General features: G+C 37.0%; 1 protein-coding gene across 1 annotated transcript in view; it reads left to right on the top strand.

Annotated features, from left to right (window-relative positions):
• The window catches only part of LOC150103937 (voltage-dependent calcium channel type A subunit alpha-1-like), a 1,762,795-nt gene that overhangs the window by 1,308,980 nt on the left and 430,424 nt on the right, over positions 1–23,391 (top strand). The window contains exon 33 of the mRNA XM_090397103.1: positions 18,188–18,315. Within this exon, the coding sequence (XP_090253229.1) occupies positions 18,188–18,315 (128 nt within the window). The remainder of the gene's footprint in view (positions 1–18,187; positions 18,316–23,391) is intronic.

The raw sequence follows: 23,391 nt of genomic DNA, 5'->3' as shown, positions 1-23,391 counted from the left end.
TGCCTTTCCCTCATCTACTGCTCTTGTAACTTTATTATAAAAGGATAGCATATTACTAAAACAAGAACACCTCCCTCACAAATCCATGTTGACTCTCATAGGTAACATTGCCCTCATCTGCCCAATGTTGTATACGGTCCCTAACTAATTTCTCCAAGATCTTAAGAACCACTGATCACACACAAACTGGCCTATAATTAGACACTTCCAGTCTGCTACCACCCTTATGCAATGGCACCATCTTACCTTCCTTCCATTCTCTGGGCACCTTTCCCATAGCCAGACTTTCATTGAAAAGCCAGGTCAAAGGAGCTGTCAGTTCCTTAGCACATTCTCTCAAAACTCGTGGTGAAATATCATCCAGTCCCACAGCTTTACTGACATCCAGAGTACTCAGTATTTGGAACACATTCTCCTCCTGTACCTCTAAACTTCGAACTTGCCCTATCCCTCTAGTATTAAATTTACTCCTCCAAAATACACCAATAAAGTGTTCATTGAACAATTCCATTATGTCCTCTGCATCAGTCACTCTATTCCCATTTTTATCCACACAATGTCATTCTTCCACAATCATTTCTCCTCCTACTGGCCACATAGCTAAAAAATTCACTAGGATTTTCTTTGGATCTTAGGGCCAATCTCTTCTCTTATTCCAGTTTTGCCTTCCTTACCATACTAGTCACTCTCCTGGCCTGTGTCTTATATTCTTCATGCATCTGCTCTTCACCTGTCTCCTTATATCTCTTCCATAGCCTCTTTTTCACATGCAGTTCCTGTTTAATATTGTTTGTCATCCACTTTGCACCAAATTGTGTCCTCTTCTTCACTTGTGGAATACAGCTTACTATTGCTGCTAACAAATATTCCTTCACAATTTCTGAAGCACTAATGATATCCTGGCCTTCCAATTCCTCCCTCCATGAAACTTCCCCAAGTTGATGTCTAAGACTATTATAATAACCTGCCTAATAATTCCACATATGTTCCTGTCTCTTTGATACTCCTGCATGTCTATCTATTCATCTTCCAAGTCAAAGCCACATGGTCACTCTCTCCAACTGGTGGGAGAGATATCATCTCAGTTATTCATCAACTCTTCTGATGCTATGACCAAATCGAAAACTCTTGAACCTCTTGTTTCTTCAATTACATGTTGCCTAAGATATTTGTCCCTCAAGAATGCTAGAAATTCCATTCCCTTATTGCTACATGGATCTTTCACTCCCCAATTTATACTGCTGTAGTTAAAATCTTGCATAACAATCATTCTTCTTGCACTTGCCAATCTCAACTGTCTAAACATATCCTGCTCCCCACCCTCTGTGCTCCTTGGTTTGTAGCAACACCCCCACTAAATATCCCATCTTGTTTATCTCTACCTCACACCATATGCTTTCAAAATCATTAGTATCACTGCCTTTCAAAGCCTCTAATCTTAGAGGACATAAGTCATCACTAATCATAAGCTGTACTCCACCACCATGCTTTCCCTTCCTATCCTGCTGAAAAATTACGTACCCGGCTACTTCTATTCCTGTTATTATATCCTTTTCTTTCAACCATGTTTCAGTGATCCCAGTAATCTTTTGCCAGGCAGATGCTCTCAGTAGCACCAATTCCTTTCCTTTATTTCGGATACTCCTGGCATTAGCATAAAGCATAGAAATGACACTATTTCTAAACCCAGCATTATCTCCTCCATACTCCACTGGCTCAACACTACCTGATGTTGTCCCCATTTCTCCCAGTTACCCTTTCCCAGAAGAGGCCACCCCTGCTACCATCCAACTTGGGCATTTCAGTTTCCCTGCATTGACACACTGACTCGTTCAGAATAGCAATCTCTCCAGATGCCTACATCCTTCCTCATTCAAATGGTCTCATGCATACAATTCCACTCTGTCCTCTCCAAGCATCCACATATTCCAATCCTCTCTTCTGACACAGTCTAGCTATTATGTTATTCAATATTACTGCTCTTCTGCTCAGCTTGTCACAGTCATACTTAGACAACACGCACATTATCTTTCCTCTCTGCGTCTTCTTTCGTACTTCCTCAAGTGAGAATCTCATATCTCTCGCTGCCCAATTTAATTACCTCTCAAGTCATTTGTTCCTACCATCACAATCTACCCTTTCATCCCTCTTAATTGCCATAGCCACACTTTCTATTGTTCCTCCAGGCAAACATTCCTCACACATCCTATCTTGCACACCATGGATCATTGAGTCACCATACATTACACCTCTTACCATTCCCTCTCTCTTACTGTTTCCATTCTCTCCTCTTCTATCATTCCCATAACTCTCTCTCATTCCCTCTCTTCCACTTATCCTATTCATCCTATTCTCTCCTCTTCTATCATTCCCATAACTCTCTCTCATTCCCTCTCTTCCACTTATCCTATTCATCCTATTCTCTCCTCTTCTATCATTCCCATACCTCTCTCTCATTCCCTGTATTCCACTGTTTTTATACTCTTTTATTCTATCATTCCCAAACCCCTCTCTCATTCCCTCTCTCCTGCTGCTTCTATACTCTGCTCTTCTATCATTCCCAAGCCTCTCTCTCATTCCATCTCTCTTACTGCTTCTATTCTCTCCTCGTCTAACATTCCCAAAACTTTCTCTCACTCCTACTCTGATTCACCTTGCATACATCTCTTTCATTCTCCTAATCTAATCTTTCATGCTTATCATCTCGTTCACAAGATATTCCACCTCCTCTTTCAGCTCATCTATCCCTCTCTGTAAGTTAGTCACTCTTACTCACCATTCATTTACCCAATCAAAACCATCTCCATAACTCAAGCCTTCCACACTCCCTACTCTTATTTTCTTATTCATACTTTGTTCGTTATTCTCTCCTATCACACTACTTGTCTCCCGTTCGTCATTCTCTCCTATCACACTACTCATCTTCTGACATTCATTTCCCATCCCTGAAGTAACTAGGTCGGTTTTTGATATATATAATTCATTAATTTCCTCCCACTGTCTGCATTTTGCACATATACGCTCTCACCTGCCACATATCCAATTCCTGGGAAGCATATGTGCCGCAATCACTGCATGCCACAAAGTCCTTTATTATATTATGTATAATAGAGTTCTTAAATGGCAGAGGACTTGGTGACACGCCATTTGTGATTGCAGTTGCGTCCTCCATCATTCCTTACTGCCAAGTACGTAATTACTAAACTAATCGCTAAAAAATATATATGAACACTGTATCACAGATATATATATAAATAAATAAATGCTAAATATAAACATATATATATATATATAAATATAACGCTATATTCAACTATATTAGATAGCAAAAACTTATCTTCTCTTTCACCACTATGCTGCCGACTGTGACCTTGCCTTCTCAGTAACCCAACGAAACTCCAATAGCATTACCACTAAATAACACTTGTGTTACTGAGGAAAAAATGCAGCACTCTGACAATTCACAAAAGAATTCACACTATACACCGTTTTAAAAACACTTTTCCATTGCTCAAAATCACCTGCCATGTGCTCAATAGATTAGTTAACCCATTGTCATGTCTTCAGTTTATTTGTATTAACTTGGTTTGAAATTAAACTTAAAAAACAGCTAGTGTCAATGAAGAATTCAAAAAATTTTAATAAGATCTGAAGGAGATCTTTTTAATCGTTTATTTTAATGAGATCTGAAGGAGATCTTTTTAATCATTTAAGATTGCCTACTAATGGGACATTTGTGAATAAAAAGAAAATGTTTGATAATCATTATATCAAATTAGAAATATGATGGCCAATTTTTGAAATCTGGAGCATTTTTAATAACAGACAAGGATCTGCATTATTGGAAGCCATGATAAGTGGTAACTGGTTAAAGAGCTAGCACATGAGAAATTACTCAGTTTAAGCTAGGAATATTCATTGTCAACATAAAACTACTCACTTTAACTTCTTCTTTGTAGGTGCAACAGTCTGAAGATTGGTTAATGAGAGCAGTAAGTCATGACATGCAATCCTGTGCCTTCCTTTTTATTTCTTCATAGCTCCTGCTCCAGTTACTATTGTTAAGTTGTTTATATAGGAAATTCTTGGTCTGCCTCTTGCCTTTTTTTATTCCACAGTCTCTCCATTATTTCTGTAAGCAGTTCATGTGGTTCCTTGGTGACTGCTCTTCTTGAACCATGTTTAGAGCTTCATTAGTCTTTCTTTCTTTCCAACTAATTCTCATCATCCTTCTCCAGCACCAAAGTTCGAATGCCTCCAACTTTTTGGTGTCTTGTTTTGTTAAAGTTCAAGTCTCATCCATGTATGTTTTCACCAGTCTCTTTTTTTTTTAATTTAATGCTGAGTCCTTTACTAGTAAAAATGTTTCTTCTATTATAGGAGCCCTTTTTGGCCAAGCCTATTGCTTTTATGTCTGATTGGCTTCTTCCATCTTCCATGATGAGACTCCCAATGTATTTAAAGGAAGTTACCTATTGAATAGGGTTGTTATTTATTTCCAAATTTATTTTCATGGGATTTGCTTTATTAGTGATTAGTAGTTTAATTTTATTGTAATTAATTTTTAGGCTGTACTGTTGCAAAAATTTCTTCCATTGTGGTCTGAAGTTTAGTTTGCCCTCATTATCAGCAATAACCACTACTGTATATCATCAGTAAATCTTAGCCATTTAATTTCATTTCCATTTATCTTAATTCCTGATTTTCTATTAGTTCTGTTAATTTATGTGTTGCTTCTTCAATATAAGATTAAACAGTATTCAAGAAAGAGAACACCCTTGCCTTACCCCCTTATGTATCTTTGTTGGTTCAGTTTTCCCTTGCCTTACCCCCTTATGTATCTTTGTTGGTGTAGTTTTCTGTTGTCTGCTTAGGCTTCTTGGTGTTTGTAGAGAATAAATACTGTTTTTAAGATTCTAAACATTTGGTTCCAGTCCAGACTATCAAAGTCTTTATCCAGGTTTAAAAAAAAAAAAAAAAAAAACATTATTAAAGTATTTTTATTCTTCTCAAATTTTCTTTCAGTAATTGTTCTAAGAGCTAGGATTGCATCTCTTGTCTCTCATTGTTGCCTGAACCCAAATTGGTCATTGCAATATACTCTTCAACCTTATTTGTTAATCTTTTTGTATAATTTTTAGTAATATTTTCAAAGGACATGAAATTAAATTATTGATTGATGATTTTCAAACTTGTCTGCATTATTTATTTTAGAAATGACAGAGCATTGTGTGAAGTTTTTGGAAATAATTTCAGTTTCTTATACAGTATATCCCTCATGATCTGGAATAGATACGAATAAGTTATATTTCCTGAATATTTTATTAATTCTAAGGGAATATTATCAATATCTAGTATCTTGTTAGCAGACTATTCATTTATCTTTAATTCAAATTCATCTTTTAATATGGTTGGGCCACATCAAGTCTTGTTTCATCTTCTATAGCCAACTTGTCTAGATCTTCTCCATTATAGAGTTCTAAGGACTCCTTCCATCTTTCAGATATGTTGTCCTTTATTATAAGAATACTCCAATTTTTATTTTTGATAATCATGTTTCTTTTGTTTTATTGGCTCATTCCTTTTAGAAGGAATATCAATGTTTGATTTCAATATGCAGCCTGTGTGAAATGTATGTATTTCATAGAACAAGAGTTCTATGAATCAGAAGTCTGAAGAGAGTATGTGTGTCTCATAGAACCGGAAGTGTGAGAAGAGTAAGAAGAAGAATGACAGTGGTGAGTTGAAAGATGAAATGCATGAAAATGCAATTGTGAATGACAAGATCAATGTTACATGTGGTACTAGTGACTGTAAGAATAAAACAAAGGAAAATGATGGGAATGACCAGATGGTAATGGAACAGATAGCACGGTTACATGGAGTTCTCTGCAGCACAAAACATGAGTGTGAGTGGTTGGAGAAATGCCTGGCAGGTGATATAACACAGAAGTGAAAGAAGAGGAAATGCAAAAGGGCGGGGTGAGAAAGATGAGTATGAAAGAGCACATGCATGAGAATAAGGATTCAATTTTGTATAGTGATTCATTGATAAGAGGAGTGCTTGAGGAGGGTTTGACAAAATCGTGTTTTCTGGGAGCTAAGATAAAGGATGTCAGTGATGCTGTAAGGATGCAGAGTGTGAAGGTGAAAGAGATGTTTATTTTGGCTGGCACAAATGATTTAGCAGGTGACAAGTGTGGCATGCAAGAAGATATGAAAGAGTTGCTAGTATTGTACGTGCAAAAAAGAAGAGTGAGAAAGTCAAAATTGTGAGTCTGTTGCCATGGTATAATAGATGCAAGCTGAAATCGAGAACTATGATTGCAAATGAGTCAGTATGCAGGAGGAATGACGTGGAGTTTGTGGATATGTCAAGTGAATTTGATGGAAAGAAGGATCTATAAGGTTTGGTCAGGGGCTTGAGAAAGTATTATTTAGTGAGAGTTCAGAAGTGTAGAGTCAGGGAAACCAACTAGAGCGTTTAGGGAGGATGCAGGTGAGTGTGGGTCCAGACAACCTAGAGGTGAGTCACTGGAAGAGTGATCACATGATGCTTACCTAACTTTAGTTGGGTAAGTAACATAAGGTGTAAGAGAAAAGGTCGTGGGATGAAGGAAGTATTAGAGTTTATGTATACTAATGCTAGAAGTATTCAGAATAAATGTAAGGAGTTTTTAGTATTAGTTAGCTCAACTTGGCCAAAACTTATAAGTATTAGTGAGACTTGATTGAGGATTTCTCTGTTTGAGAAACTACTGCTCTACCTTATCTCCAGAACAACCACCATGGTGAGCAAACCCTTACAATTGGCCCCAAGTTCCCGGCGTCCCTTAAATGGGACAGGGGTGCGAAGAATCTCTGGGCTCAAAAGGTGTCTGCTTTTAAAATTGCAACTTGGAATGTCAGAACTCTGTATGAAGCTGGCAAATTAAGAAATGCCACAAGAGAAATGAAGAGGCTGGTCATCCGGATTTTGGGAATTTGTGAGACAAGATGGCCAGGATCGGGAAAGTGTCAACAAGATAATATGACAATGTATTACTCTGGGAATGATGAGAACAAACATCGACATGGTGTAGCTGTAATAGTAGATGAAGAAATCAATAAATCAGTAATAACTTGGATTCCATTTTCTGAAAGGATAATGCTGTTATAACTTAAGGGAAACCCCGTTAACATAAATATCATCCAAGCTTATGCACCCACAGCTGACAAAAGTGAAGAAGATGTTGAAGAGTTTTATGAACACCTAAAAGAGATTAAAAACCTAACAAAGAAACATGATATAAACATAGTGATGGGTGACTTCAATGCAAAAGTGGGAAGAGGGGGTGATGGAGAAATTGTTGGTGAACATGGCTTAGGCACCAGAAATGACAGAGGAGATCGCCTAGTCCAGTTCTGTCAGGAAGAAGATATAACAATAGCAAATACCTGGTTTAAACTTCCACCCAGAAGACTGTACACTTGGAAATCGCCTCAAGATAACCAACATAACATTGTCAGAAATCAAATTGATTATATACTGATAAATAAAAGATTCCACAGTAGTATAAAGAGTGCAAAGACTTATCCTGGAGCAGATATCTCATCAGACCACAATCCCATAATTGCAGAAGTACATCTTAGATTAAAATCAGCTAAAAAATCACAAAAGAAGAAAAAGAAAATTGATGTAGAAAAACTGAAAGACCCGAACATAAATAAAAGTGCCAAGACACAGCTTAACCTGCGATTACAACAGATTAATATAGAAGAAAATAAAAGTGTGAAATCTCTTTGGAATAGCTGAAAGAATGCCATCGTAACAAGTATTGAAGAAGTAGGTTATGTGAATAATATAAAACAACAGGAATGGATGACAGATGAGATTCTTTCTCTTATTGATACAAGAAGAATGTACAAAAACAAAGACCTAGCCAGGTATACAGAAACACATAACATCATCAAGAAAAAAATAAAAGAAGCCAAGGAAAATTGGATGAAAAATTTATGTACCTGAAATTGAACTGCTTCAGAAGAAACATGATAATTTCAATCTGTATGAGAAAATCAACGAAATTTCCGGAAAACTGAGGAAAAAGCAAATAGTGTCTCCAAGAGACGAAAATGGAAAAATAGTTCTAGAAGAAGAGAATAAAGCACAGATTTGGATAAAATATGTAACAGAACTTTTCAATGATACTAGACAGAAACCTATAAATATAAAAGATAACATTCAAGGACCAGCAATCATGAAATGCGAAATAGAGAATGCTATACGAACAAGTAAAACAGGAAAAGCCAGTGGATCAGATGGTGTGCAAACAGAATTTTTAAAATTAATAGAACCAGATAACATCAAACTTCTTGAAAAACTATTTAATAAAATATATGAAAGTGATGAATTTCCATCAGATTGGCTTAAATCTACATTTATCACTATCCCAAAAAAACCCAAAGCGAATTCCTGTGGTGATTTCCGACTTATTAGTCTAATGAGCCAAACATTAAAAATATTTTTGAAAGTAATTCAGAATCGCATTTATAGAAAAAATGAAGAAACTCTAAGTGAAACACAATTCGGCTTTCGGAATGGTTTTGGTACTAGAGAGGCCCTTTTCTCTACCCAAATATTGATACAAAAATGCATAGAAAAACAGAAATCTGTCTTTATGTGTTTCATAGATTTTGAAAAAGCATTCGACAAAGTCAGACACACTAACTTAATAGAAGTCCTTCAACAAATAAGGCTAGACGAATAAGACATAAGACTAATAACAAATCTGTATTGGAATCAGTCAGCTGCCGTTCAATTAGACAACATTACCACCAGTGATATTAACATCAAAAGAGGAGTGAGACAAGGATGTGTGCTCTCACCACTCCTGTTCATCATATATGCAGAGGTAATCTTTAAAAAAGCATTGGAAGAATGTCCAGAGGGAATCACAATAAATGGAAAGATTGTTAACAACCTACAATATGCAGATGACACTTGCTAATTGCAGATAACATTATGGATCTCCAAAAACTCATTGACAGAGTATACATAGAAAGCCAAAGAATGGGAATAAATATAAACATCAACAAGACAAAATACACGATCATCAGCAAACATCCAGCCTCATCAATGAAACTGACACTCAATGGGAAAAATATTGATCACGTGTCAAGATATAAATATCTTGGTTGCTGGCTTAATGAACGGTGGGAACCAGAAATAGATATAAAGACAAAGATTGAAGTTGCACGACATTCCTTCATGAAAATGAGAACACTATTCTGCAATAAAGACCTGAACATGGAAGTCAGATATAATGGTCTACTACAGAATGCAGTACTTGATCCTCTGTTATTTAATTTGTACATCAATGATACGGGAAGTGGTTTTACAGGAATTCAGCTGTTTGTTGATATACAAAACTGTAGAGCTCCTACAGGAAAACTAGCACTATGAACAAAAGTAAACAGTTACCAGTTTAATGTGGCCAAGTGTAAAATGCACTTCGGGAAAAAAAAGATATCACAAGTTGAATACTAAATTGATTGAACTCAACTGCAGGAACTTGGGGTGAGTGTGAACAGGGAGTTGAGGTTTTGTGGACATAAATTAAAGATGCCAAGAAATTACGAGGGTGGGCTGAAAAGTTCTCAGTCTCAACCATAGATGGCAACACTATCGGCAAGATTTTTTTTCTAAGTTGGTACAGCTGTCTGAAGCAAAAGTGTTTTCTGTATCCCTTGAAATGGATAAAATTGAGTATCGTGCAGTTATAAAATTCTTTGTAACAGAAGGTTTAACACCAAAAGAAATTCATTCGAAGTTCATAAAAGTTTATGGGCACTCTTCTCCTTCATTTTAGACAATTAAGGAATGGGCTGCTGAGTTTAAAGGTTGTCGTACCAGCCTTCAAGATGATCCACGTGAAGGACGTCCAAAAAGTGTAACAACACCAGAAATCATTGATCAAGTGCACAATATGGTACTGGATGACTGGCAATCAACTCAGAGGATAACTGAGATATTAAAGCGAATATTGACATGTAAGGATAAGAAAGGCATTTTGCCTCTTTATAAGCTTTGATAAGACCACACCTGGATTACTATTATTATTATTACGGGTATCCCATGGAGTCAGTAGACTCATTGCGGGAGACCCAAACTAGCAAAACCATATCTGTCATATCTCTTCTTGAATTCATTTACAGATGAAGAGCTCACAACTAAGTCAGGCAATGAATTCCACTCATTCACCACCCTCCAGGCAAAAAACCTTGTTCTGACACCTTTGTTAACCACCCTCTTCTTTAATTTCCAGAGATGACCTCTTGTTCTTCCATCACTATCACACAGCTGAAACATTTCCCCTGCATCAATCCTATAAAAACCTTTTAGCAATTTGAATGTTTCTATCATATCCCCTCTTCTTCGCCTATCAACCAATCTCTGCAATCCACAAGCTCTCAATCTATCAATGTAGGGAGCATTTTTTATATCACTCACCAACTTGGTCACTCTTCTCTGAACCTTCTCCACAGCCTCCTCATCTCCAAGGAATCCAGGTGACCAGACCTGAGCACAGTAATCCAAATGTGGGAGTATCAATGCTTTATAAAGGGGAATAATAACCTCTTTATCTCTGGATGTCAGTGTGTTCCTCAACAACCAAGTAATCCTATGTGCAATCTTGGACACCTTAGCAATGTGTCCTCTGAACTTCATCTCCCTATCTACCAATACCCCTAAGTCCCTAGCCTCATCAATCTCTTGGAATACCTTTCCATCGCTGTAGTACACAGCTGGTAATCTTTTAATCCCAAAATGCATGACTTTACACTTTTCCACATTGAACTGATGTCCATTTTCTTTTGCCCATTTTACCAGCTTATTTAAATCCTCCTGCAAACTTTCAACATCAGCTTGATTTTTTTATTGCACTACACAACTTTGCATCATCAGCAAACAATTGAATATCTCCCTTTAAGCCGTTTCCTATATCATTTATATACAAATTAAACAACATTGGCCCAAGCACAGAGCCCTGAGGCACACCACTGGTCACCTGCCTCATTCTGGACTCGGCTCCTCCATACACCACCTTATGGTATCTCTCCCTGAGCCATTCTCCTATCCATATCACCAATTTAATATCCATTCCCATCTGCTCCAATTTGCGTAACAGTGTTCTATGGGGTATCCTGTCAAAAGCCTTAGCAAAATCCAGAAGTACCACTGTGTAGCCAGTTCCTTTGTCCAACTCTGATGTTATTCTATTATGAATAGTTAATAGATTGCTAAGGCAGGATCTACCTTTAACAAAACCATGTTGGCCTCTATAGAGTATCATATCCTGATCCACCCATTCTTGAATTTTGTCTTTAACCAACTTTTCCAATACTTTTACCACTACTCCTGAGATGGTGATTGGTCTGTAATTCAATACCGCAGTTCTAGAGCCACCCTTATGCAAAGGAACCACTTTGCCTAACTTCCACTCCCTAGGGACCATACCAGAGTTCAAACTTAAATTAAATATCCAGGTAAGAGGGGTTGACAATTCATTTGCACATTCACGCAACACCCGAGCTGATATTCCATCTAAGCCTACTGCAGTGTTTGCATTTAAGTTTTGCAATATATTTAATACCTCTGATTCTTTAGCTTCAATTCTCACATTAGGTATTGCTATAGGTATAGAGATATCCTCACTTGGGTGATAGACTTTTGAGAAGTGATCACTCAGTAACTCGACTATTACATCTGATTTTGTCACTTCAACACCATCAGCACCCACTAAGGTTATCCTTCCGAAGTCATTCTTCCTCTTACTTGCTACATAGCGGAAGAACTCTTTGGGATTACCCTTGATCTCTTTGGCTAAGGTCTTCTCATAATCTGATTTAGCTTTTCTTACTATGCTGGTAACCTTCCTAGCTTGAGCCTTGTACTGCTCATGGGTGTCCTGATCGCCCTTCTCCTTGTAAATTCTCCGTACTGTGCACAGATAGATTTGGTCTCCCGGATTCCAAGGGGTTAAAAAAGCTGTGGAAAGGGGGGGGGGAGAAGTGTTACAAATATTATATCCTGATTATGAGATTTAGATTATGGGAATAGATTGCAAGTATGTGGATTGCAGACTCTAGTTAACAAGAGAAAGAGGGATGATATGATAGAGGTCTATAAACTTTTGAATGGGTATTATAGGATATCAACTGATGAAATTTTTCATTATATGGAATGTGAGAATAGAATACAGGGCATCCATGGAAGTTAAGTTTGTTCACAGTCAAAAAAGGGGTAAGAGCTAGGTTTTTCTCCCAGAGAGTAGTGAGTGAGTGGAATTATTTGTACTTAGGGGTAGTGAGTGCATCTAGTGTGAATGAATTTAAGGAAAGTATGATAGCTGGTTTGGGTGATTTATAGCTTCTCTCAATGAGTCCTTGACTCCCTGGAGATCTCAGATATTAATAATATTGTACTCCCTGAAGATATCTTTGTGACTGAGATGAAGTATTGGAAGAATTACCTTATTTTTTTGTGTATAAGACGAACCCTACTTTTTCGAACCCAAAATTAAGAAAGCAATATTTTAAACATAAAACAGAACTTGATATTTTTTAAAATATTTAAAATATAGTTAGTAATTAGGTAATTTTCCTAATTAGGTAATGTTTTCTAATATTTTCAAAATAAAAAATGATTGTTTTTTATTTTCGGACATTTTTATGGGCTAGTGCTCAAAATATTGTTAATGCATTAAGTTACGCCGCAAACGAGTGGCAGACGTATGAATGCTTTCAGAGTTCTGATTGGTTTATTCAGAATCAGCCTTTAATGACGTCAGTCGACAGAGTTAACAAAAGCTAGTGATTGGCTGAAGCCTGTTTGCAGAGACAAGGTACCGGCTATTTCGCCACAGAAACTGCGGGTCTCTCAACCAGTTCACCTCGTGTATAACACGACCCCCAATTTTTGGTCTAAAAATTTTTGAAAAAAGTATCGTCTTATACATGGAAAAGGAAAAATATGGTAAATGTTTTTTTTAGTACTTTCTAAATTCTGTTTCACTCCACTAAGCCTCTCATCATCATTCTAAGGGATAGTCACTGCTGCAATGGAGAGCTCCCTCTTCCAGGGCATCCTATTTCTGATAGTTTATCCTATTTCTTTAGTAGTTTACAACCTCTTCCAGTTAAACTAAACACCTCCTCTAAGAATGTATATTTCAGCTATCCTCTTCTTTTCCCTAGTATCTTCCCTTGTAATACATTTATAATTCATTCATTATGTCTCTATATCATCCCAGGAATTTCATCTTTCTTCCTATGATTATATTCTTCAATATCTATACTTGGTTCTCTTTTATTTCACACAAGACTTCTTCATTGGTATTCCTTTCTCTCCAATCTACTCGTAGCAATAAACTCCAACTGTACATTTCAAATGCTTCAGTTCTTTTCCAGTCTTCTGGCAGTTATAATCCAAGTCTCACAATCATATAAGAATACGCTCCAAACACTACTTTTATAAATCTTTTCTGTATTATTATTTATTATTATTCATGCTGTAGCCAAGTTAGTCAGTCTTGGGCATGGACAATTAAGTTTTTTTCCCCAGTTTATCCTGAGATTTTTCATTTGGCAATGCAGGCAAACCGGTCTTGAGAACGCAACACTACAAGACATAGGATACACTGAGATTTTTCATTTAGCAAAGCAAGCAAACTGGCCTTGAGAACTCAACACTACAAGCCATAGGATACACCGGGGTTTGTAGGGCTGACCACCTTATCCTGTGAACTGTTTGAAGTCTGATGATTAATAAACCCTCGACACCACAAGGTAAAAGAGGGTAAAAGGAAAATGAGATGAGATTATTATTCAGGCCACCATGAAGACAAGAGACTCATTGTGAGAGGACCTTCCTAGGAAACACAAAGTCTATCATACCACCCCTTGAACTAATTGACCGTTCTTGCTCTCACCACTCTATCAGGTAATGCTTTCCACGGTTTGATCACCCTCCACTGAAAGAAACCACTCCTCACCCTATTCCTCACAGCTTTCTTTTGTAACTTCCAGGGATGGCTCCTTGTTATCGCTCCTTCCTGCTGTTACACCAAGTGAAAGAACTCCCAAGTATCATCAACCCTGTAACTGCCTCTCAACAGTTTAAAAGTCCCGATCATATCATCTCTCCTTCTATCCACCAAACTTTGCAGTCCATATTCTCTCAGCTGATCCTCATAACTAACATTGTACAGTCCTGAAACCATCTTTGTTATCTTCCTCTGTATCCTTTCCACAATTAATTTATCCCTTTCAAATCACATGGACCAAATTTGAAAACAATAGTCTAAGTGTGGTCTGATCAGAGTCTTATACAATGGAATGATAACTCTTTTATCCCCACAGGTCAGCATCTTTCAGTATTGCAGCAATCCTATGGGTTACCTTCACCACCTTTGCAATATGTTCCCTAAATTTCAAGTTTCTATCAGTCATTACCCCAGATCTCTTGTCTCCCCTACTTTCTCCAGTACAGCTCTTCAAATTGAGTATGCAGCCTCCCATCGATGTATCCCAAACTTCAAGACTTTACATTTTGCTCCATTAAACTGAAATCTCCATTCATTTATCAATCTGTCCACTTTATTCAAATCCTCTTGAAGGGCTGCTACATCTGCATTATTACTAATAACCCTTCCAAGCTTCACATCATCTGCAAACAAATGAATATCCCCTTGCAATCCATTGATATTAACATTGATATAAAGGTTAAAGGTCCCAGTACTGAGCCCTGTGGAACCCCACTTGTAACCTTCTACCTCCTTGATATTGTCCCACCATACACAACTCTCTGATACCTATCAGACAGCCAATCATGAATCCAGTTGACTAACCCGATATCTAAACCCATGTGCTGCAATTTAAGTATCACCTTATCATGTGGTACCCTATCAAATGAGTTTGCATAATTAAAAAAATGGCAGTATATGCTTTCCCTCATCAACTGCTCTTATCAGTTTATTATAAAAGGCAGATATTACTAAAGTAAGAGTGCCCCCTTAACAAATCCATGTTAATTCTCACAGATAACATTACTCTCATCTGCCCAATTCTGTATATGGTCCCTCACTAATTTCTCCAAGACCTTTACAACTACTGATGACATACAAACTGGCCTATAATTAGACACTTCCAGTCTGCTACTGCCCTTATGCAATGGACTATCTTACCTTCCTTCCATTCCCTGTTTACCTTTCCCACAGTCAGAGTTTCATTGAAAAGCCAGGTCAACAGGGCTGTCAGTTGTTTAGCACATTCTCTTAAAACCCATGGTGAAATACCATTCAGTCCCCCAACTTTACTGAAATCTCCAGAGTACTCAGGATTGGGAACACAATCTCCTCTTGCACCTCTAAACCTCGAACCTGCCCTATCCCTCTAGTATTATAACCTATTTCTCCAGGATGAAATATGCCAATAAAGTGTTCATTGAACAACTCCACTATGTGCTTTTCATCGGTCACTCTATTCCCATTTTTATCCCACAATGTCATTCTTCAACAATCATTTCTTCTCCTGCTGGCCACATAGCTAAAAAATTCCCTAGGAATTTCTTTGGATATTAATGCCAATCTCTTCTCATATTCCAGTTTTGCCTTCTTCATCATACTAGTTACTCTCCTGGCATATGTCTTATATTCTTCATGCGTATGCTCTCCACCCCTCTCCTTATATCACTTCCATAATCTCTTTTTCCCCCTGCAGTTTCTGTTTGATATTGTTTGTCTTTCACTTTACTGTGTTCTCTTCTTTACTCATGGAATACAGCTTACTATTGCTGCTAACAAATATTCCTTCACAATTTGTCATGCACTAATGATATCTTGCCAGTCCAATTCCTCCCTCCATGGAACTGTCCCAAGTTGATATCTAAGACTATTATAATCGCCCACCTTATAATTCAAAATACGTTCCCTTTTCTATGATACTCCTGCATATGATACTCAATTCACCTTCCAAGTCAAAACAACATGATCACTCTCTCAAACAGGGGGAGAGATGTCATCTCAGTTATTATCAGCTCTTCAGATGCTATGACCAAATCCAAAACTCTTGAACCTCTTGTTCTCTCTATTACATGTTGCCTAAGACATTTGTCATCAAGAATTCTAGAAATTCCATTCCCTTATTGCTACATGCATCTTCCTCTCCCCAATTTATACTGCTGTAGTTAAAATCTCCCATAACAATCATTCTTCTTGCACTTGCCAAGCTCAACTGCCTAAACATCTTCTGCTCCCCACACTATGTGCTCCTTGGCTTGTTGCAATACCCCACTAAATATCCTGTCTTTCCCAACTCTACCTAACACCATATGCTTTCAAAACCATTAGTGTCGCTGCCTTCAAAGCCTCCATTCTTACAGGACATAAGTCATCACTTATCATAAGTAGTACTCCATCAACGCATTTTCCGTTCCTATCCTGCCAGAAAATGCTGTACCCTGCTACTTCTATTCCTGTTATTACACGAAACTTGGTTTGAGAGGAAATTTAAAGAAGCATGTGAAATGATTAAACACAATCCAAACCTGAACAAAAATGACGGATTAATCATTCCAAGAATGTGGAGGACCCATCTGCAACCATTATAGCAACTGGAACAAGCCCAGAAGGAAATCTCAATAGGAGAGGACTTTAGGAATGTTTATTGCAGTTCTGTTTGTAATTTTTTTTAACTTTATTTTATTTTATTTTACTTTTAATTTATTTGTATTTTTTTTAACTTTCTTTTTTCTCACTAGAGGTCAGGCTAGATAACAGATTGATAATCAGATGAGATTCATTTTACCTTTGTAGAGTACAAGAGCATGTAACTTGTTTTCTTATACATATGTATTTTTCTAATAATGACCTCAATACAGGGGTCGAAACGTCAATTGTTACTTTCTTAGTATTAAGTAAAATATTTATTTTAACACGTGTTTTGTCTCTCTAAATTCTTAACCATGAATGCTGACCACCATGTAACCTTAATAGAAAGAACTAATATAGTAATGTTGTCATCCTCTAATAACTTTACTATTTCTTCTGGTATTCTATCAGGACCTAAGGCTTTACCATTTTTAGCTGAGTTTAGCGCACATTCTACCTCTGATCTTAGAATGCATGGACTTTCCATCTCTTCATAAGTATTTTCTGGGTTCTGTCTGTTATCAGGATAGAGTTCTTTTAATATTACACCCATTCTTGTATTCTGTCATCCTTTTCAGATATTATTTCTCCCTTTTTATTTTGAAGGATACATAGTTGTTTTTTCTTAAATCTGGGTGATCTCATGTCGGGGATCAATATTAAAAAAAAAAAAATGGGATTGCAAATATGTTTTACAGATACTACAGCAAGGATTGGAAGTAATATGATTAAGATATATAAGCTGGTAAAAAGAAGTATATGAGATAAACCTGGGTGAATACTACATGGGATAGTAAACAACAGGAAAACTAGAAGTCACTCCTAGAAAGTGTATAAGAATTCTGTAAATTGAGATTTTTTTAGTTCATCTCATCTTCCTTTTACCTTATGGTGTCGAGGGTTTATTAATCATCAGACCTCAAACCGTTCACAGGATAATTCGGTGAGCCCTATGCCTCGGTGTATCTTATGTCAGTATTGTTGAGTTCTCAAGGCCGGTTTGCCTCTTTGCAGGATGAAAACCCCAGGATAAACTGGGGAAAAAACTCTACTGTCCATGCCCAAGACTGGATAACTTGGCTATGGCTGAGGAATATCCTTCAGCTCCTCACGTCACCGACCGGAATCGAACCTAGGACACTCCTTCCCCAAGCATATGTTTGCAAAGTGCACAGCCACTAGGCTAACTGCGCAGACTTTTTTAGTTTATTTATTTATTATTTTATTTAATTTTTTACATAAAGAGTTCAGAATAAGCAGAATATTGGCAGTGTGGTGGATGATGAATGCATTGATGTAATGTACTTGTGGTGAAGTATGACAAGTTTTGTGGTATGTAGAGATTTGGTTACCAACAGTGAATATTGTAACTTGATGGAGGCCTGGAAATAATACTAATATGTACTATAGTAAATAAAAATGGTTTCTATGATAATATAATACAGTATAATAAATTGTATGTGCATAACTTTTGTGATTAACATACCAGTCTCTTGCAGATGCTCAATCTGTTTGTTGCTGTAATCATGGATAATTTTGATTACTTAACTCGTGACTCCTCCATCCTAGGAGCTCATCATCTAGATGAATATATTAGGGTTTGGGCTGAGTATGATCCTAGTGCCACGTAAGTTAAAGAAGTTTTTAATATCATTATGTGAAATCTCTTTTTAGAACTAACTCAGTGTTATTGTTCCTGTCAATGTATGAATTTATTTTCATATTGCAAAACAAAAAGGAAATTTTTAACAATTTTCTAAATAACATTTCTCAGATGAGTCTATTTATATTTGGTTTATAACATTATAAAAATATGCTGCTGTTACCATTATTTTTTAATCTTTATTGCTTATAGTATTAGACTTTCTAGTAGTAATCAAATGTATATATTTGATGATAAATGAAAGCTCCAATATGGAAATGTTATGAACAAGATGTGATAAATTTTCTTGAACTGACTCTAGACAACGGTATGTGTTGGAAGGACATGCTCAAATAAGTGGCTAATAAATGATGTGTTAAAAATTAATCTTAACTGATAAAAATTATATGAGTATTTACTCTTTAATCTTTAAGTGCTGGTATGTGTTATCTGCACTGTGCTAAGGATGTGTTTCTGGAAGACCTGAGAATTATAATCATTAGGGGAAAACAGTATGGGGAAGACTGTTCCAAAGAGCAGAGATATAGGAAATGAAAACAGATAATAAGTTAGGAGTTAGAGGAAAACAGAAGGTTGGTAGCAGCCAGTTCAGTGGAAAATACCTATAGAAAAGACAGAATGCAGCACCAGAGTTTTTGTGAGAAAAACAACTAGAGTGAGGGAAAGAACACTAAGTGAATTCCTTGCTTCTGTATGTAATTGAGCATTCTCAACTCCTGACACTTTACAGAGCTCAAATCCACCTGTGGATTTGAGCTTTCTCAGGAGTTGAGCTTGAGAGAAGTACTATCTGGAATGGGATGAGAAAGAATACCAAGCTTTTTAGAAACCAAAGAGGCTATGGACCTAATGTTCTCATGTCACGATAGGTTAGATATGAAGGTTAACCCAAGAGAAAACTGTTCCTGGCAAGCAGAATATTGTCTAAAGTGAGGGAGAGTGAGGCATGGTCTTTCTTCGACGACAGGACTGTGTTTTGGTGACATTAAATTTTACTAGTTTTTCTCACATCACTTGAGAATGACAAGATCAGCGTTTAAGGCATTGGTTAAAGAAGATTGTGAAGTACTAATTACCTGAGCATTGCAAGGTTTAAAATGAGAAAGAGGAGTGGAAAGTACTGTAGTCAGCAAAGCTATGAATAGAATTGGATGTCAGAAAGAGAAGATCATTGATGTATAAGATGGAGAGTGCAGGTGAAAGCACAGAACCCTGGGAAACACTAGCATTGATTGCAAAATCTTATGAAAGAAAACCATCTACCATGACCTACAAGATACAATCAGAGAGGAAGCTTGCAATCCACTCACAGAGAGGAGGAATACCATAAGATGGCAGAGTAGTAAGATGGCCACAATTGCAGACTCGATCAAATGTCTTGGAAAGAAATATCAAGCTACTTGAGTTTCTCTGAACTTTCCCATGGCCTGCATTCAAAGGTGGATGAGGTTGGTTAGGAGATCCACTGTGGATCAAGAACAGCAGAATTCATATTGATCACTCAGTAATTGATGAGTCTCCAAATAGTGAAGAAATTGACTGTTAATTACCTTTTCAATTAGGATGATAGGATGATATTTTCAATCATCCTATCATTAGGATGACTGAAATCATCCTATGATTGAAACTAGTGAAACTAGGATAATAGTTTCATGGTTCACTTTTATCTCCCTTTTCATGAGCAGACTAGATAAGAGCTTGCTTCCAACCTGCTGAATAGATGCTGGATAAGTGTGATATCTTGAAAAGATGATACAAGATGGATGTGAATTCTTGAGCACATGCTTTTAGCATATCTGGAGGAATACATCAGACCCAGGAGACATTGATATCAAGGCTACTGAGTATTTTTCTGATATCCTTCTGATTTAATTTCCCAGGAAGCATATTGTAGATAGTTTGCAGAATAGTGGAAGGAGATCTGCCTTCGATGTCTATGTAAAAGTTGGGGGAGAAAAACTGAAGCCAAAAAGTCTGCCTTATCTTTAGGAGATGTTACCATTGTACTGACAGGATATGAGAGTGGAAACATGGAACAACAGAAGGTACAACTCCCATTTGGACAGGAGACAAGTTTAGTGAATGTAGCCCTCATAAAGTCTTTTTTTTTTCAGTTGTTAAGTGAGAGGCTGAAGTTTTTAGACTTGAGCTATTGGTCATATAGTGAAGTTGTGGATTTGGCTGCTTTAGCACAATTGTTAAAGATTTCCAGCACTTAGATAAGAGTCAAGGTTTTGAGTGGAGTGAGAAATAAGAAAACACTCATACTGGCAAGAATAATTTCTGTTATTAGATCAGAGCAAGTGCTGGGATCAGAAGAGCAGAAGCAATAATCAGACCATAGAAATGAGGTACATATATGTCCTCATCCACTCAGTTGGCACTGTTGTAGTGCAACAGGATATAAAGCTGAGAATGGCTGGGAGAAGGATGATATTATTATTATCTGACACCTCCAGGGAGTCCAAAGACTCATCGAGGGATGACACCTATTCTACAACTCTGTCTCCGCCAGTCACTTCACCAAATGACCACAACTACACCAACGCCATCTACTGCCGACCACCACTAGTATTTCCACAGGCAATCACAAACATCCATGCCCACAGCGAGATTCGAAACCGCAGCATTTTTGCTGGAGAGTGGATACGATACGCTAGCCACTCAGCCAACCAGGCCAGCGAAAAGGAGACATGGACAAAGTTATGGTCACTCTTGCCAAGAGGAGAGGTTAACATCTACAGTGTATTTGGAGGGAGAGCTGGTTAAGAAAAGGTTCAGGAAGAATGAATAGTGAAGAATGAATCTATAAATCATTACTAATAGCAAACAGATTGGCTTCTTTTCCAGCTGGGTGTGTAAAAGAGTTGGGGAAGGGGAGCCAGTCAGAATTGTGGACATTGAAATTACCAGTGAAAATTGGCAATGGCAAATTGTCAAATGAGTGAAACACCACTGCTTAAGTAGGCAGTGGTGTTTCACTTGACAATGAAAGCCAGCTGCCACCTAGAGGACTAGTTGTCATTTCCTCCAGCTAAAAAAGAATGCTTTTTGAGGTGGTAGGACTCCCTTGCCAGAGCCCTGTTTGTGGAAACAGACAATACTTGGGAAGGTATATATATATATATATATATATATAAAATAAGTTTAATGACTATTACCGAGAGAAAAGATGGCAAGATATATTTAACAAGATACTACTAGTTTACTAGTTTCGTTACAAGAACATCGTCAGGTATCATACTCAAAGAAGTATATAAAAAATTACAGAGACTTAAAATTGTACTAACAGAACAAGTGAAAAACAGTAGCATGTTTGAAAAAATGCAAGTATGAGTTCCATACAAACGAATACTACGTGCTGTCGCGAGTGCGCCAGCACTGAACAGAAGCAACGTGTGCGTCCGAGAGATTGTAACTCAGGCTGTTGTTGATATGAGAGGAATCTAGAGAAATTTCTCTTGATTCAACAATCTTTCTTTCGAGTTCATCGTAGCACACATGGATATTAGCAGTTTGAGTCCAGTTTACAATGTGCTGGCGGCCTTCGTCTGAGTTAGCAGAAAAGAGAACGTGGCTAGAGAGAGCGCTAGCTCTAGTCCTGTTATAGGAGATATCTCTACGGTGTTCATCCAAACGTAGAAGGATGGATTTAGCAGTCTGTCCATAATATGGCTTTCCGCAATCACACAAAATCTTGTAGACTCCTGGAAACTGAGTAGGAAGATGTTTCTGTTTATGTTTGCAAAGTAATGAACGAAGTTTTGGAAGCGTAGTGTAGCACGTTTTGAAGTTAAATTTCTTTAGAATCTTTGCCAGTTTTGGTGAAAGAGAAACATCTTCCTACTCAGTTTCCAGGAGTCTACAAGATTTTGTGTGATTGCGGAAAGCCATATTATGGACAGACTGCTAAATCCATCCTTCTACGTTTGGATGAACACCGTAGAGATATCTCCTATAACAGGACTAGAGCTAGCGCTCTCTCTAGCCACGTTCTCTTTGCTTATAAGAGAACCAGAGCAACTGCTCTGTCAAGCCATGTCCTGTTTTCAATAAACACGAACAACGAAAGCCACCAACATGAAATAAACTGGCCATCAACTTCAAACCTACACATCTCCCATGATGAAGTAGAGCGCCGCATTGTCGAGTCAAAAGAAATCACCTTGGACCCTTTTCACATGAATAACAATCTTAGCTATAATTTGGCTGACTCTTTCAACTCTACTATTAGATACTGGAGATCGCGTGATTCCACACACGCACAGGTGTACAACAATAGAACTTTAACTCGGACTGTAGTTCAAGCTCATAATAATTGTAATTTACAGTCGAATATTATGGCTTTATAATTGTATAGCTTTAGAGTGTGTCAATGTTAATTTCGTGTCTTTTAATATCTTTCTATGTTCTTATCGCCTGATGAAGTCATTCTTGACGAAACATGTTGCATTTTTTTTTTCAAATAAATGTCATTGTGTTATAATTCTCGGGTTTTAAGTCAGTTAATTTAGAAAAATGAACATATATATATATAATATATATATATATATATATATAAGACTTGTATATATATAAGACTTGCTTGGGAAAGGCTATATATTGCACTGTCACCAGCTCTTAATGGTCCATTTGACTGCATTAAGAAAGTGTGTTCTGTGTTTTAATTAAGGTATAAGACATTATAAAAAACAATAAATACAAATTTCTTACATAAAAAGATTATTTCTGTGAATATAGAATGTTCATTTAACTTGTCATGAACATCTTCAGTATGATATGAAAATTTGACTCCATAGAAGTTTGAAGACAATAATAATAATAATAATGGTTGCAAATTCAATATGGAAAATGTAAATTTATCATTTGGCCTGAAAAGATTATACTATTGTATATATTACACTGATGGGACTGCAAGAAAGTGATGAGGCAGTGATGATGAACAGGCTATCAAAGTTTAGTGGAAGTGGAGAAGTGGGCCAAATAGTATAAAATATCACTTGGATGTTGAAATATAAACTTATGGGAATAAGGGCATTA

The sequence above is a fragment of the Typopeltis vanoorti genome, chromosome 8, assembly GCF_054136105.1.
Source record: "Typopeltis vanoorti isolate ZY-2024b chromosome 8, IOZ_Tvanoo_1.0, whole genome shotgun sequence".
In the NCBI taxonomy this organism is placed as follows: Eukaryota; Metazoa; Arthropoda; class Arachnida; order Uropygi; family Thelyphonidae; genus Typopeltis; species Typopeltis vanoorti.
Note: the sequence above shows the minus strand (reverse complement) of the source record. Positions and strands in the feature narration are given on the sequence as shown.